The sequence below is a fragment of the Budorcas taxicolor genome, chromosome X, assembly GCF_023091745.1.
Source record: "Budorcas taxicolor isolate Tak-1 chromosome X, Takin1.1, whole genome shotgun sequence".
Taxonomy (NCBI): Eukaryota; Metazoa; Chordata; class Mammalia; order Artiodactyla; family Bovidae; genus Budorcas; species Budorcas taxicolor.
Window position 1 is genome coordinate 26,899,124 of NC_068935.1, and position 13,870 is coordinate 26,912,993.

The 13,870-nt window shown below is 41.6% G+C and overlaps 1 protein-coding gene across 1 annotated transcript in view; it reads left to right on the top strand.

Annotated features, from left to right (window-relative positions):
* The window catches only part of DOCK11 (dedicator of cytokinesis 11), a 207,495-nt gene that overhangs the window by 83,086 nt on the left and 110,539 nt on the right, over nucleotides 1-13,870 (top strand). Inside the window, exons 13-16 of the mRNA XM_052663006.1 lie at nucleotides 8,445-8,567; nucleotides 10,149-10,231; nucleotides 13,236-13,358; nucleotides 13,561-13,637. Coding sequence (XP_052518966.1) covers nucleotides 8,445-8,567; nucleotides 10,149-10,231; nucleotides 13,236-13,358; nucleotides 13,561-13,637 — 406 coding nt within the window. The remainder of the gene's footprint in view (nucleotides 1-8,444; nucleotides 8,568-10,148; nucleotides 10,232-13,235; nucleotides 13,359-13,560; nucleotides 13,638-13,870) is intronic.

The window sequence follows — 13,870 nt, forward strand, 5'->3', positions numbered from 1 at the left end:
GCAGACTTGTGGACGCAGCAGGGGAAGGAGAGGGCGGGACGAATTGAGAAAGTGGCACTGCCATATATACACTATCATGTGGAAGACAGCCAGCTAGTGGGAAGCTGCTGTGTAACACAGGGAGCCCAGCCTGGCGCTCTGTGACAACCTATGGGAGTGGGGAGGGAGGCTCTAGAGGAAGGAGACATATATATAATTATGGCTGATTTGCATTGTATAGTAGAAACCAAGACAACATTGTAAAACAGTTATTCCCTGATTTAAAAAAAAAGTTACTTTTTTTCCTGATTATAAACATAAATACATTATTATGTAGAAAATTCAAAGAATAAAGTACTTTATTAAGTACTTTCAAAAAGTACTAAAGAAGAAAATAAAAAATGACCACCCATAAATGATAACTATTAACCTTTTGGCCAACATTTTTCTAAATATCTCTGTTGTGTATATGTAAACACATATATATTATGTGTACTCTTACAAACTGTATTATAGTCCTGCTGTTTTATACCTACTGTATTCATTAAACATCATGTTTATCATCCTATATCTCTCTGGATCAGTTACATTCTTATTAAAGAATGATATGGTGATTTAGCTTATTAGGATATTTCTAATTATGGCATATCATAAATAATGCTGCATTATTGCATCCTTGTAGCTCATTTGTATTATCTCCTTAGAATAAATTTTAAGCATTGGGCATTTCGGTGTCAAAGATTATGCTCATTGATACAGATTGCACAATAGTAGGGGACCTGACATGTGTTGTCACTCCCCTCTATGGGCTGTGGATCTGTGGTCGTTTTTCACCATGTTACCCCTCATTCCCTTGGGTTGTTACTTGATTGTGGTTGTCACATATATGAACATTCCACTCTGATGGCCTGTGTTTCTAAAAGAGAGATTGAGCAAAACAGTATTATAAGTATTTGAGAACCTGCTTTTGAATTATATGTTGAAAATTTTCCACACAATTCCAAATAAGTCCTTGTAAGCCAATGATGTATTTGCTGCCTTACTTCATTGTGTTCAGTTGTCTGTTCAACATAAGAAGTTTGAATTGTAGTTTTAGATGTCATGCCATTTATAACCCAGGTTGGAAGAAAATCAACATTTTTTTAATCTCTTGTGTGCCAGAGTCTTCCACTGATGTCTCATGTAAACATGATTGTCGTGTAAAACATAATTATGACTGGTTTGCAAATCAGGGAGGCTAAGTAAGCTGCCTACTATGGCAAAGCCAGTAGTGGTGAAGGCGGGATTTGAACCTAGGTCTGTTTGAAAGACATCAGGCAACAAAATTAGGCAGTATGTAATTAAATGCTGATATGTATAACACATTGATCACTGAGGAAGGCTTTCTTATCTCTCCTTGCTATTCTTTGGAACTCTGCATTCAAATGGGTATATCTTTCCTTTTCTCCTTTGCTTTTCACTTCTCTTTTTTTCACAGCTATTTGTAAGGTCTCCTCAGACAACCATTTTGCCTTTTTGCATTTCTTTTTCATAGCGATGATCTTGATCACTGCCTCCTGTACAATGTCAGGAATCTCTGTCCATAGTTCTTCAGGCACTCCATCTATCAGATCTAATCCCTTGAATCTATTTGTCATTTCCACTGTATAATCGTAGGGGATTTGATTTAGATCATAGCTGAATGGTCTAGTGGCTTTCCCTACTTTCTTCGATTTAAGTCTGAAATTGGCAATAAGAAGTTCATGATCTGAGCCACAGTCCTCTCCCAGTCTTGTTTTTGCTGACTGTATAGAGCTTCTCCATCTTTGGCTGCAAAGAATATAATCAATTTGATTTCGGTATTGACCATCTGGTGATGTCCATGTGTAGAGTCTTCTCTTGTGTTGTTGGAAGAGGGTGTTTGCTATGACCAGTGCATTTTCTTGGCAGAACTCTATTAGCCTTTGCCCTGCTTCATTCTGTACTCCTAGGCCAAATTTGCCTGTTACTCCAGGTGTTTCTTGACTTCCTATTTTTGCATTCCAGTCCCCTATAATGAAAAGGACATCATTTTGGGGTGTTAGTTCTAGAATGTCCTGTATGTCTTCATAGAACAGTTCAACTTCAACTTCTTCAGCATTACTGGTTGGGGTGTAGACTTGGATTACTGTGATATTGAATGGTTTGCCTTGGAAATGAACAGAGATCATTCTGTTGTTTTTGAGATTGCATCCAAGTACTGCATTTCAGACTCTTTTCTTGACTATGAGGGATACTCCATTTCTTCTAAGGGATTCTTGCCCACAGTAATAGATATAATGGTCATCTGAGTTAAATTCACCCATTCCAGTCCATTTTAGCTCGCTGATTCCTAAAATGTGAACATTCACTCTTGACATCTCCTGTTTGATCACTTCCAATTTGCCTTGATTCATGGACCAAACATTCCAGGTTCCTATGCAATAGTGCTCTTTACAGCATCGGACTTTACTTCCATCACCAGTCACATCCACAACTGGGTGCTGTTTTTGCTTTGGCTCTGTCTCTTCATTCTTTCTGGAGTTATTTCTCCACTGATGTCCAGTAGCATATTGGGCACCTACCGACCTGGGGAGTTCATCTTTCAGTGTCCTATCTTTTTGCCTTTCCATACTGTTCTTGGGGTTTTCAAGGCAAGAATAACTGAAGTGGTTTGCCATTCCCTTCTCCAGTGGACCACCTTTTGTCAAAACTCTTCACCATCACCCGTCCATCTTGAGTGGCTCTACACAGCGTGGCTCATAGTTTCATTGAGTTAAACAAGGCTGTGGTCCATGTGATCAGATTGGTTAGTTTTCTGTGATTGTGGTTTTCAGTCTGTCTGCTCTCTGATGGAGAAGGATAAGAGGCTCATGGAAGCTTCCTGATGGGAGAGACTGACTGAGGGGGAAATTGGGTCTTGTTCTGATGGGTGGGCCGTCCTCAGTAAATCTTTAATCCAATTTTCTGTTGATGGATGGGGCTGTGTTCCCTCCCTGTTGTTTACCTAGGGCCAAACTATGGTGCAGGTATGAAGATAATGGTGACCTCCTTCAAAAGATCCAATGCATGCTCCTCCAATGTACCTCCAACCCTGCAGCAAGGCCATCGCTGACCCACACCTCTGCCAGAATCTCCTGGACTCTCAGGGCAAGTCTGAATCAGATAAATAAAGGACAGATGAATAAAGGACAGAAATGGTATGACCCTAACAGAAGCAGAAGATATTAAGAAGAGGTGGCAAGAATACACAAAAGAACTATACAAAAACGATCTTCAGGACCCAGATAATCATGATGGTGTGATCACTCACCTAGAGCAGACATCCTGGAATGTGAAGTCAAGTGGGCCTTAGGAAGCATCACTAAGAACAAAGCTAGTGGAGGTGATGAAATTCCAGTTGAGCTAATTAAAATCCTAAAAGATGATACAGTGAAAGTGCTGCACTCAATATTGCCACCAAATTTGGAAAACTCAGCAGTGGCCACAAGACTGGAAAAGGTCAGTTTTCATTCCAACCACAAAGAAAGGCAATGACACAGAATGCTGAAACAACAACACAGTTGCACTCATCTCACTTGCTAGTAAAGTAATGCTCAAAATTCTCCAAGCTGGGCTTCAACAGTACGTGAACTGTGAAATTCCAGATGTTCAAACTGGTTTTAGAAAAGGCAGAGGAACCAGAGATCAAATTGCTAATGTCTGTTGGATCATTGAAAAAAGCAAGAGAGTTCCAGAAAAACATCTATTTCTGCTTTATTGACTATGCCAAAGCCTTTGACTGTGTGGATCACAATAAACTGTGGAAAATTCTGAAAGCGATGGGAATACCAGACCACCTGACCTGCCTCTTGAGAAATCTGTATGCAGATCAGGAAGCAACAGTTAGAACTGGACATGGGACAACAGACTGGTTCCAGATAGAAAAAGGAGTACATCAAGGCTGTATATTGTCACCTTGCTTATTTAATTTATATGCAGAGTACATCATGAGAAATGCTGGACTGGATGAAGCACAGGCTGGAATCAAGATTGCCAGGAGAAATATCAATAATGCCAGATATGCAGATGACACCACCCTTATGGCAGAAAGTGAAGAACTACTAAAAGAGTCTCTTGATGAAAGTGAAAGAGGAGAGTGAAAAAGTTGGCTTAAAAGTCAACATTCAGAAAACTAAGATCATGGCGTCTGGTCTCATCAATTCATGGGAAATAGATGGGGAAACAGTGGTAACAGTGTCAGACTTTATTTTGGGGGGCTCCAAAATCACTGCAGATGGTGACTGCAGCCATATAATTAAAAGACACTTGCACCTTAGAAGAAAAGTTATGACCAACCTAGACAGCATATTCAAAAGCAGCGACATCACTTTGCCAACAAAATCTGTCTAGTCAAGGCTATGATTTTTCCAGTAGACATCTGTGGATGTGAGAGTTGGACTATAAAGAAAACCGAGGGCCGAAGAATTGATGCTTTTGAACTGTGGTGTTAGAGAAGACTCTTGAGAGTCCCTTGGACTGCAAGGAGATCCAACCAGTCCATCCTAAAGGAAATCAGTCCTGAATATTCATTGGAAGGACTGATGCTGAAACTGAAACTCCAATACTTTGGCCACCTGATGTGAAGAACTGACTCATTTGAAAAGACCCTGATGCTGGGAAAGATTGAGGGCAGGAGGATGAGATGGTTCGATGGAAGCACCTACTCAACGGACATGAGTAAAGTTTGAGTAAACTCCGGGAGTTGGTGATGGACAGGGAGGCTTGGCGTGCTGCAGTTCATGAGGTCGCAAAGGGCTAGACATGACAGCATCTGAACTGAACTGAACTGATGTATAACACAATGGGAGTGGAGGGGTTTGAAATGTGAGGAAGCTTCAGGGGTTGAAAGTTGACTTAGAAGATGGCACAGAAGTTGTGGGACCTCAGGGAGGTTTCAAAGGAGTAGATGAGAGCTGCAGAGGTGAGAATGAATGGAAGTAGCCTCAAATGGCTTGATCATTTTGCACTCTTTTCCCAGATCCAGTGAAGATATCAGGAAGTGGTCATTTACTTCAAATAGTTGAACATTTCCTTTTGAAGAAGTCTTTTTCTTCAACTTCTTCCATTTAGGACTAGGATGCAGTACTGTATAGGGAAAGACAATATTAGCAGATCTGAACAATAATCTGAGCTCACTGATTTTGAATAATAATCTGAGCTCACTGATTTTTTTTCCAGCAATATTTTTTTCAGTCTTCCTCTAGGTACTTTATCTGTATGAAGTCATTTATTTTTTCTTAATATTTATTTATTTAGCTGTGCCAGGTCTTAGCATGTGGGATGTGGGATCTTCAGTTGTAGCAGTTGAACTTGGGCCGCCTTCATTGGGAGTGTGGGGTCTTAGCCACTGGACCACCAGGGAAGTCCTTGTATGAAGTCATTTTATTCTTACCACACCCTAGTAAAGTAGATAGGTCCTATTCCTATCCCCATTTTACAGATGAGGAAACTGAGGCATGGAGCAACCAGGTGACTCATTCAAGGTCCCAGAGCTACTGTGGGGAGGAACAGGACCTGAATCTGGCTCTAACAGGCCCCAGAGTGCAGCTTCCCCCTTCCCACCCCTCCCCTCCTGCTGTTCTGCTTCCCTGTCACCCTAGAGAGGGACATGGCGCTTCCCTGGCACTCGTGGAAAGTGTGAAGACCCCACCCCTACAGCAAGGCTGTTCAAGCGGCAGCAGGATCTATAGGAAGAGGCCACCCACTCCCAGGGCTTGGTGGATGGTGGCGCTTGGGGGCTATTCTAGGCTCTCCCCATCTGCTCCTTGGAGAGTCTTTCTCTGTAGTGGCTTCCTGAGGAGCAACAGGTGACCACAGGAAAAGGAAGAAACTGAGCCCATCGAGTAGTCTTACCTTCCTGACACCAAACAGCTACTGTGACCTATCACTTCACTCTCAGCTGCCTGACAGTTCCTTCCCAAGTGCCCGGACAGAGCTCGGTGCCCTGGGTCCCTCAAGATGACTGACCTAGAGTGGGGTTGTGGGGGAGGTGCTGACTCTTGGGAGTCTGTTTGTGTGCTCCCCATTGGGGGTCAGCAGGTGTGGAGCTAGTGAAAAAGGGCACTGCTGTCACATGCCCTGCCACATCCTGGGGGGCTAAGCACTGGGAACTGGAGTGGGGACACCTGGCCCGTTCCTTGGAGGGAGGGGCGAGTGACGTGGGTGACAGTCACCCTGAAGAGAGCCAGGCAGTGCCATGCCTCCTTGGTGGGAAAGGAAGGCCTTGTCCTGAAGAGCCAGACTCCCAGGCCACCTGGGATTCCAGGGTGTTCTCTAGCTATCCCGCTGTGTTCTGAGGAGTGGGGAAGAGCTGGAAGCTAAGGGGCAAAAGCCAGAGCTGCCTCAGAGAGTGTCCCCCTACCTTGGAATCCTGATTAGTTGAACAATGAGCATCTCTGTGCTTCAGCATTCTCCTGTGTCTAAGGTCCCCCATCCCAGAAAGCACTTGGCCCTGTGCCAACCCACCAAATTTGCTCAGTACAGTGGGGCTGCTAGTGAGAGCAGTAGTCACGGGGATCATACAGTCAAAGCGGCTTCCTCTGATCAAATTGTCAAATCCTTTGACACAGCCATGTTCATTTCTGGCATCAGTGTTGGGAAATGGCTGGAGTACTGGGCACAGAAGGTGCTCAGTGAATGTTAGTTGCAGCAGTCAGCAGCGTTGCTCTTCTCATCCAGCTTTATCAGGTGAGACAATGGGAGCCTGTGTTGATAGGCTGAGCGGCTCTGTAGCCTGGGCTGTATTGTCTGGAAGCCCTGACTGCAATCGTCACCCACTTACTCACTGCACGAACCTCACTATGCCTCAGTTTCTTAATCTGTAAGAAGTGTGTATCGTAGTGCCTGTATTTGAGGGTTTTGATGAAGATGAGAAAAAAAGTGAAAAATGTTAGTGGCTCAATCATGTCAAATTCTTTGTGACCCCATGGACTATAGCTTGCCAGGCTCCTCTGTCCATGGAATTTCCCCAAGCAAGAATACTGGAGTGGCTTGCCATTCCCTTCTCCAGGGGATCTTCCCAAAGACTAAGGGAGAGGGTGCACAAAAGCTATCTAGCACAGTTATGTGACAATCGGAAGCCTGAGATTGTGCTCAAAAGCACTGTTCAGCATACTTTCTGTGGGTTGCTCCAGCACTCTGCCAGCTGCATCTCATAGCCCAGGCAGCATGCTGCTGGCAGAACCAAAAATCGGGTTCTGTGACCTTGAGATGTTGGTTACTCTGGTAACCACTTACCTAATGTGCATTACTTCATGGAATCCACTCAAGATTACAAAATAGCTATTCCTCTTGTCATAGCCCATTTCATAGATGGGAAATCTGAGCTATACAGAAGATGTGAGTTTATCTAAACCCATAAATAGTGGGGCCAGAATATGAACCCAGGAAATTTGATTCCTCGGACAACTTTTAACCGCTTTCTTCCATCCTTGCTGCTTGGGAATCCGAAGGTGAATCAGCCATAATCCAGGACCCTTAGACGCCATTTGGATTTGGGGGGGATTACTTAGTGTCCTCTACTCAGTTTTCTCTTCTTTCCTGTCTACCTCAGAGAGTTCTGTCTGCAACAGATGAGCTCATGGGTCTGAAATGCTTTGAAAACTGGAACACACTATCTTAACACAGTTGGTAATATACCAAGCAGACAAAATAAAACTTGGTAGAGTCTTAACGATGGATTTTTCCATTCGAATTCATTTATGTGATGTTCCTTTAAGCAACGGACATCACCACCTAATGGGCTATTTGGAATATATTATATTTGGAAAGAGCTGAGCTGGACACGAGATGGTATAGTTGCTCCCCATGGAACTTGGTAGCATCTACATTAGTCCCTGAAACAAAGTGTTTTGGGACAAAAGGAGTTTTTGGAGCACCAGAGCTCTGCTGCTGCAGCAAAGGAGTGTTTTCTATAGGATGATTTAGTTTTTATTCTATGAAGAACAGTAAAATATTTTCATCCTTCTTGGCTACCTTTAGTACTAGTTAAGGGTGAGTGGATTGCACTGGAGTTACAGGCAGCTACCTTTAAAAATGCATCAACTGTCCCACTTCAGAAATGCATGCTATTTTAGCACGTGCTACTTTAAGCCAAACAATAAACATTGTATTGATTAGGCCTAAGGATGCACCTTGCATACACCGTCAAACACAAGAGGCTAAGCAGTCAGGGTGACACCTACACTTTGGGGACTAACAGATGTGAGACTGGTGACAAAATTGAAAATCTGTATTGAAAGGAACATCAATCAGGACCTTTGAAAACTGTATGAATGGAAATGCTATCTCTTACTAGGGCCCTGGACATGATCCTATGTTGAATATCAATATTCTGTGCCAAACACGCCACTAGGAATCACTAACCAAGCAACTGTATGCATGAGATTACATTAAAGAAAAATCTAACGGAAGGAATTTTTTTCCAGGGAATTTTCTCAGTGACGAATCCACATCCTGAAATTTTCCTGGTTGCGAGAATTGAAAAGGTTCTCCAAGGAAACATCACACACTGTGCAGAACCCTACATCAAAAATTCTGACCCGGCAAAGGTATTTATAAAGATCATTTGTGAGCATTTCAGCCAAATGCAAAATTTGCCTTTTATTGATACTTTAAATGATACTGTCAATGATGCCTCTAAAAAGAAAGACAATAACAACAACAACAACAACAACAAAATTCTTTCAGCATGCAATATATTCTGAAAATATTGTGTGCTCTGTGAGTATGCATGTTTCAGCTTGAAAATAACTTTTTTTTTTCCCCTTTTCACATGGCAATCTGATTTTTGCTTGTTTATCAAAATCAGAGCTAAAGGCTTTTAGGCAACATATGTTCATTGACACTGTATCCTTGGAAATAGCTACTCTTTCTTTATTCCCAGCCCTGCATATAGCCAAAGATGTCAGAGCAACGAGGGTAAAAATGACCCAAGTCCTGCAGTTTCCAAATGCCAGACTGTACTCAAATTTACTCCTGTCCCTGATGAAATGAAAAAAAAGACAAGAGAGTGAGCCATTCATGAAGCTTCAGGGTATTCAATTTGAAGGAGTTTATTCTGAGGTTTTTGCACTTCCTACTTTTTAAACATCACACCTGTCTGTCTTTTCTATAATGTTGGTGTGTGAAGTGGCAGGGATTGTAGGAAGATTGCCTAGAGGAGGGCATGGCAACCCACTCCAGTATTCTTGCCTGGAGAATCCCCATGGACAGAGGAGTCTGGTGGGCTACAGTCCATGGAGTCACAAAGAATCAGACACAATCTTTAAATGGCAACCTTAAAAGTCGGCGACCCAGATAATTCTCCAAATTTCTGGATCATGAATTCTGAACTTTTGGAAATTATTGATCTAATCCTCTCTCATTTTATAAATGAGAAAAGTCAGGCCCAAAGACGGAAAGCATTCACGGCATGGTACATTAGCAGCAGTCCAGCTTCTGAGTATTTATGAGTCAGCCTGTTGTATGTAGCCTTTAGTTGTGGATCAAAATAGTGTTATTAAGTGGGAGATGCTGAGGAGACGAATGACTAATTTGTGGGGGGGGGGGAGTCTCAACAATATAGATAAAAGCCTTCATCATTCTGTATCCCTAGGGATAGCATAGAGGCAGCATTTCACAGCCTGTTTAGACTCTATAGGCAGTTTATCTCCTTTGTCATCTCCCAGTGCCTGTGCAAACAGCAGCTCCTGCCCACGCTAAACTAATTGCATTGATTCTTGATCATTTGGCTTTTATCTTGGGAGTAAAAAGGTCAGCAGTACCCAGAACCAACTTCACCCAAGAGTGAAACTATATGCCTGCTCATGTGTGAAAGGAAATAGCCATTAAAACTGCTTAATTTTTTCCCAGTAGCAGTCTTCAGTACAAAACATGCCCTATATCTATTTTGTTTGTCTTCTGATATCTTGATGAGGGCTCTGTTGATGAGAAAATCCAAAACCTTAGGAAATACTTTATCTTGAAAAGTGGGTGGCTGATGTGTGTTGTGTTTTATTTATAACTATTTCTGTATCTTGTTTTCCTAGTTTTTGATGTTTTATATCAGTAAGTTGGGGAAATTATTTTTTCTGGTTGAATCTCTGATAGTTTGGACAAATCTGAGCCTATCTTTTTATTTCTAACCTTAGACGGCCCAGAAAGTGCACAGGACAGCTAAGCAAGTGTGTAGCCGCCTTGGACAATACAGAATGCCCTTTGCTTGGGCTGCCAGGTTTGTACAAATATATTTCTGACCCATCTATTCATGCTCCTGTGTGAAGTTGAGGGCTATTGTCCTTGCTGGCAGCATTCAGAAGTCTGTTTCTGACAAACCAGTTATATATTGGGACACTTCGGATGTGTCTCAGTCCATTCAGGCTGCCATAACAAGTTAGACTGGGTGGTTTAAACAACAGACGTTCATTTCTGACAATTTCTGAGGTTAGAAACTTGAGATCAGAGTGCGTGGTTGGGTTCTGGTGAGGACTCTTTTCCAGGTTTTAGACAACCAGTTTCTCCCTGTTGTCTCACATAGTGAAATGAGAGCAGGCTATCTCTCTGGCCTCTTATAAGGACACTAATCCTGTTCATAAGGGCTACATCCTCATGACTGAATCACCTCTCAAAGGCCATACAAATACCATCACCTTGGGGATTAGATCTCAACATATGAATTTGGGGGTGTAGGGGCAGCAGAGTGACACAAACATTCAGTCTATAGCAGGATGTAAATATTCTTTCTTTTCGAATTTGCTGTGCCTCAAAGACCCTTTCATTTTTTCAAATGTCTTGCTTCAGGGAAATTTTCTTTGGCTTGGGTTACTGATCTGACTGACACCACTTAATTTTATTGCACTTTGAAACAGAGCTTATTTGCTAAAGTGATGGAATTTTTTTCTAGAAAACCAGAAATTGCAGTGAATTACGTACAATGTGCCCACTATTTTAGAGTTGGCTGGGTTTATGCTTTGAAAAGCCATCATAGAGTAATTCTGAAAAACATACTAAAAACTAGAAGGCAAAAAATGTAGTTGCTCAGTGCAAGTGTGTAATTACTTAGTAGATTTTCTTGCTTTCTGATGACAAATTTGGCAACTTCTTCAGGGGTAGTATATTGGGAAGTGTGTTAATTGTACCACATATCTGATGGTGGTTTACATGATTTTTCTCTAAATCTTGCCTGTCTACCTACAGTGATGACTGAAACTATATTCCTCGCTTATACGCCCTTTGAAGTACAAGTTCACTGACTTGTTTATGGTACAGCCTGTACAGCTCACTGGAACTTCTGGGGAAAGGGCACTATGTTCTGAATAATTCAACAAGTTATGTTCAGTGGGTGCTGGGGAGTACCATAAGGGTAGGAGATTTAAGTTCAGTAACTGTTCTATCACTATAATCATTTCACTTGGGAGAGGGTCTCAAAATGTGTTATATGTTGGTAGATGAAAAGGCACCTTGTCCTTATTTTGCCAACTAGTAAGAAATGCTAGCCAAGGATAGGTCAAGGGCAAAGAGTAGTGGAAGGTGGTATACTTAGCTGTTCCAGAAGGTGAAACATATTTAGTGATGCTCCAGTGGCTGCTGCTGTTACTATTGGTCAGAAAGTTCGTTCAGGTTTTAAAAACCAGAATGAACTTTTTGGCCAGTCCAATATTTATGGTAATTAAGTGCTAACTGTACAAGGTGGGCTTCCCAGGTGGTGCTAGTGGTAAAGAACCTACATGCCAATGCAGGAGTCATAAGAGACACAGGTTCAATCCCTGAGTTGGGAAGATCCCCTGGAGGAGGAAATGGCAACCCATTCCAGTTTTCTTGCTTGGAGAGTCTCACGGACAGAGGAGCCTGGTGGGCTGCAGTCCATAGGGTTTCAAAGAGTCAGACACGACTGAAGAGACTTAACACACAGGCACGTACAAGGTAGAGGTCTATGTGCTTAATGTATATTTCTTTTAGAGGTAGGTACTGTTCTCCCCCATCTTGGAGATGAGGAATTTGAGTCACAGAAATGAAAAAATAAATCCTTGCCTAAGTTCACATGGCATGTGTGTAAGCAGGTCTTAGAACTAACAGGACCTGAATTCAGAGCCCACTGTAGACAGCCATGGCACATGCTCTCTACCCCTTTTTAGGCCACATCAGTAACTGCTTGATGCTAATGTGCTTGTAGAAAAATAAATTATAAAATCTTCAAAGTTAGAAGCTTTAATCCCCAGTTCTGATGTGGAATTATGCTGGTTTTTTTTTTTCCTTCTTAAATTATTTTGGTTGTTAGCAGCGACAGGAACTGACTCTAAAGGCTTGGCTGGGATATTTAAAAGCTGTGTGATAAACCCCTGTTTACTGAAAATAAAGGAGGTATGCTTAGAAGTAGGACTGATAGTTAGTGCCTTTAACCACATTTTTCAGAGGCTCTGCCAGGGGAGATTGTGCTTTTGGCCATAGTTGCTTCCAGTGCTTTGGGTGCTTGTATATTACTTCCTGTTCTGGCAGTAAAATAGCTACTTTGAAAATGAAAGAGAAGGAGGAGGGAATAATTCTAATTCATATTAGAAATTTTATAGATAAATTATAAACTATATAAGTTGATCTTAAAGATCTAATTCAATTTTTATCAACTTCACTGAGATATAATTTATCTTTGATTAAAATTCACATTTATATGTCCAGCTTGATAAATTTTCACAGATGTATGTAGTCATATAACTACCACCCCAACCAAGATCTAGAACATTTCTCTCACTCCAGAGAGTTCCTCACATCCCTGTCCAATCAGCCATCCACTCCCAGCCAGGCAACCACTGACCTTAGCTGACTTTTACCTATTCTGGACTTCATATCAATGGAATCATGCCGTATGTAACCTTGCCTATGGTTTCTTGTTCTCAGTCTGCTTTTGTATTTTATCCATAATGTTGTATCAGTTGTTCATTGAGTGGTATTCCTTTGTAAGAATATACCACGATTTGTTTATCCATTCATTTGTTGATGAATATCTGAGTGGTTGCCAGTTTGGGGGTATAACAAATAAATCTGCTGTGAACATTCAAGTACCATGTAGAAATATGCCTAGGAGTTGAATCGCAGGATCAGAGGGTAGGTGTATGCTTAACTTCATGAGAAACTGCCAAATTATTTTCCAAAAGAGTTTCACCATTTTATGTTCCCATCACCACTATTTGATCTTAATTTATCCATACTTTCGAGTTAAAAAAAACCCTCTGTTGCTCTTTTAGGCCCATTTTCAAAGATATTCAAGGCTCTCTGGACCTGGATGGGAGATTTTCTCCTTTGTATAAACAAGATAGTAGCAAGCTTTCCAATGAAGACATTCTCAAGTTGCTCTCGGAATACAAGAAGTAAGTGTTTTAGAGTTACTGCAGTAAATCAATATCATAGATGAATTATAATTTCTTTGAATGATGAATGTGAGTCATATGTGGGAAAAATCAAATGTTGGAGCATTTGGATTTGGAAGCATTTGGAAGTTTGAATAAACGGTAACCAGTGCACTTAGTAATCATATTTTTTGAATATAAAATATTCTTATTTTACATCTAGGCCAGAGAAGACCAAATTGCAGATTATTCCTGGGCAGCTAAACATCACAGTAGAATGTGTTCCTGTGGATTTTTCAAGTAAGAACGTACATATTGCAAATAAACCTAAAAGGCTACGTTTGAATCTCAGGGTTTTTATTTTTTTAATGTTTATTTATTTCACGGTGCCAGGTCTTAGTTGCGGCACGTGACCTCTTAGTTGTGGCGTGTGGGATCTAGTTCCCTGACTAGTGATCGAACCTGGGCCCCCTGCTTTGAGAGCACTGAACTACCACCAGGGAAGTCCCTGAAGCGCAGGTGTTTTATCTTCC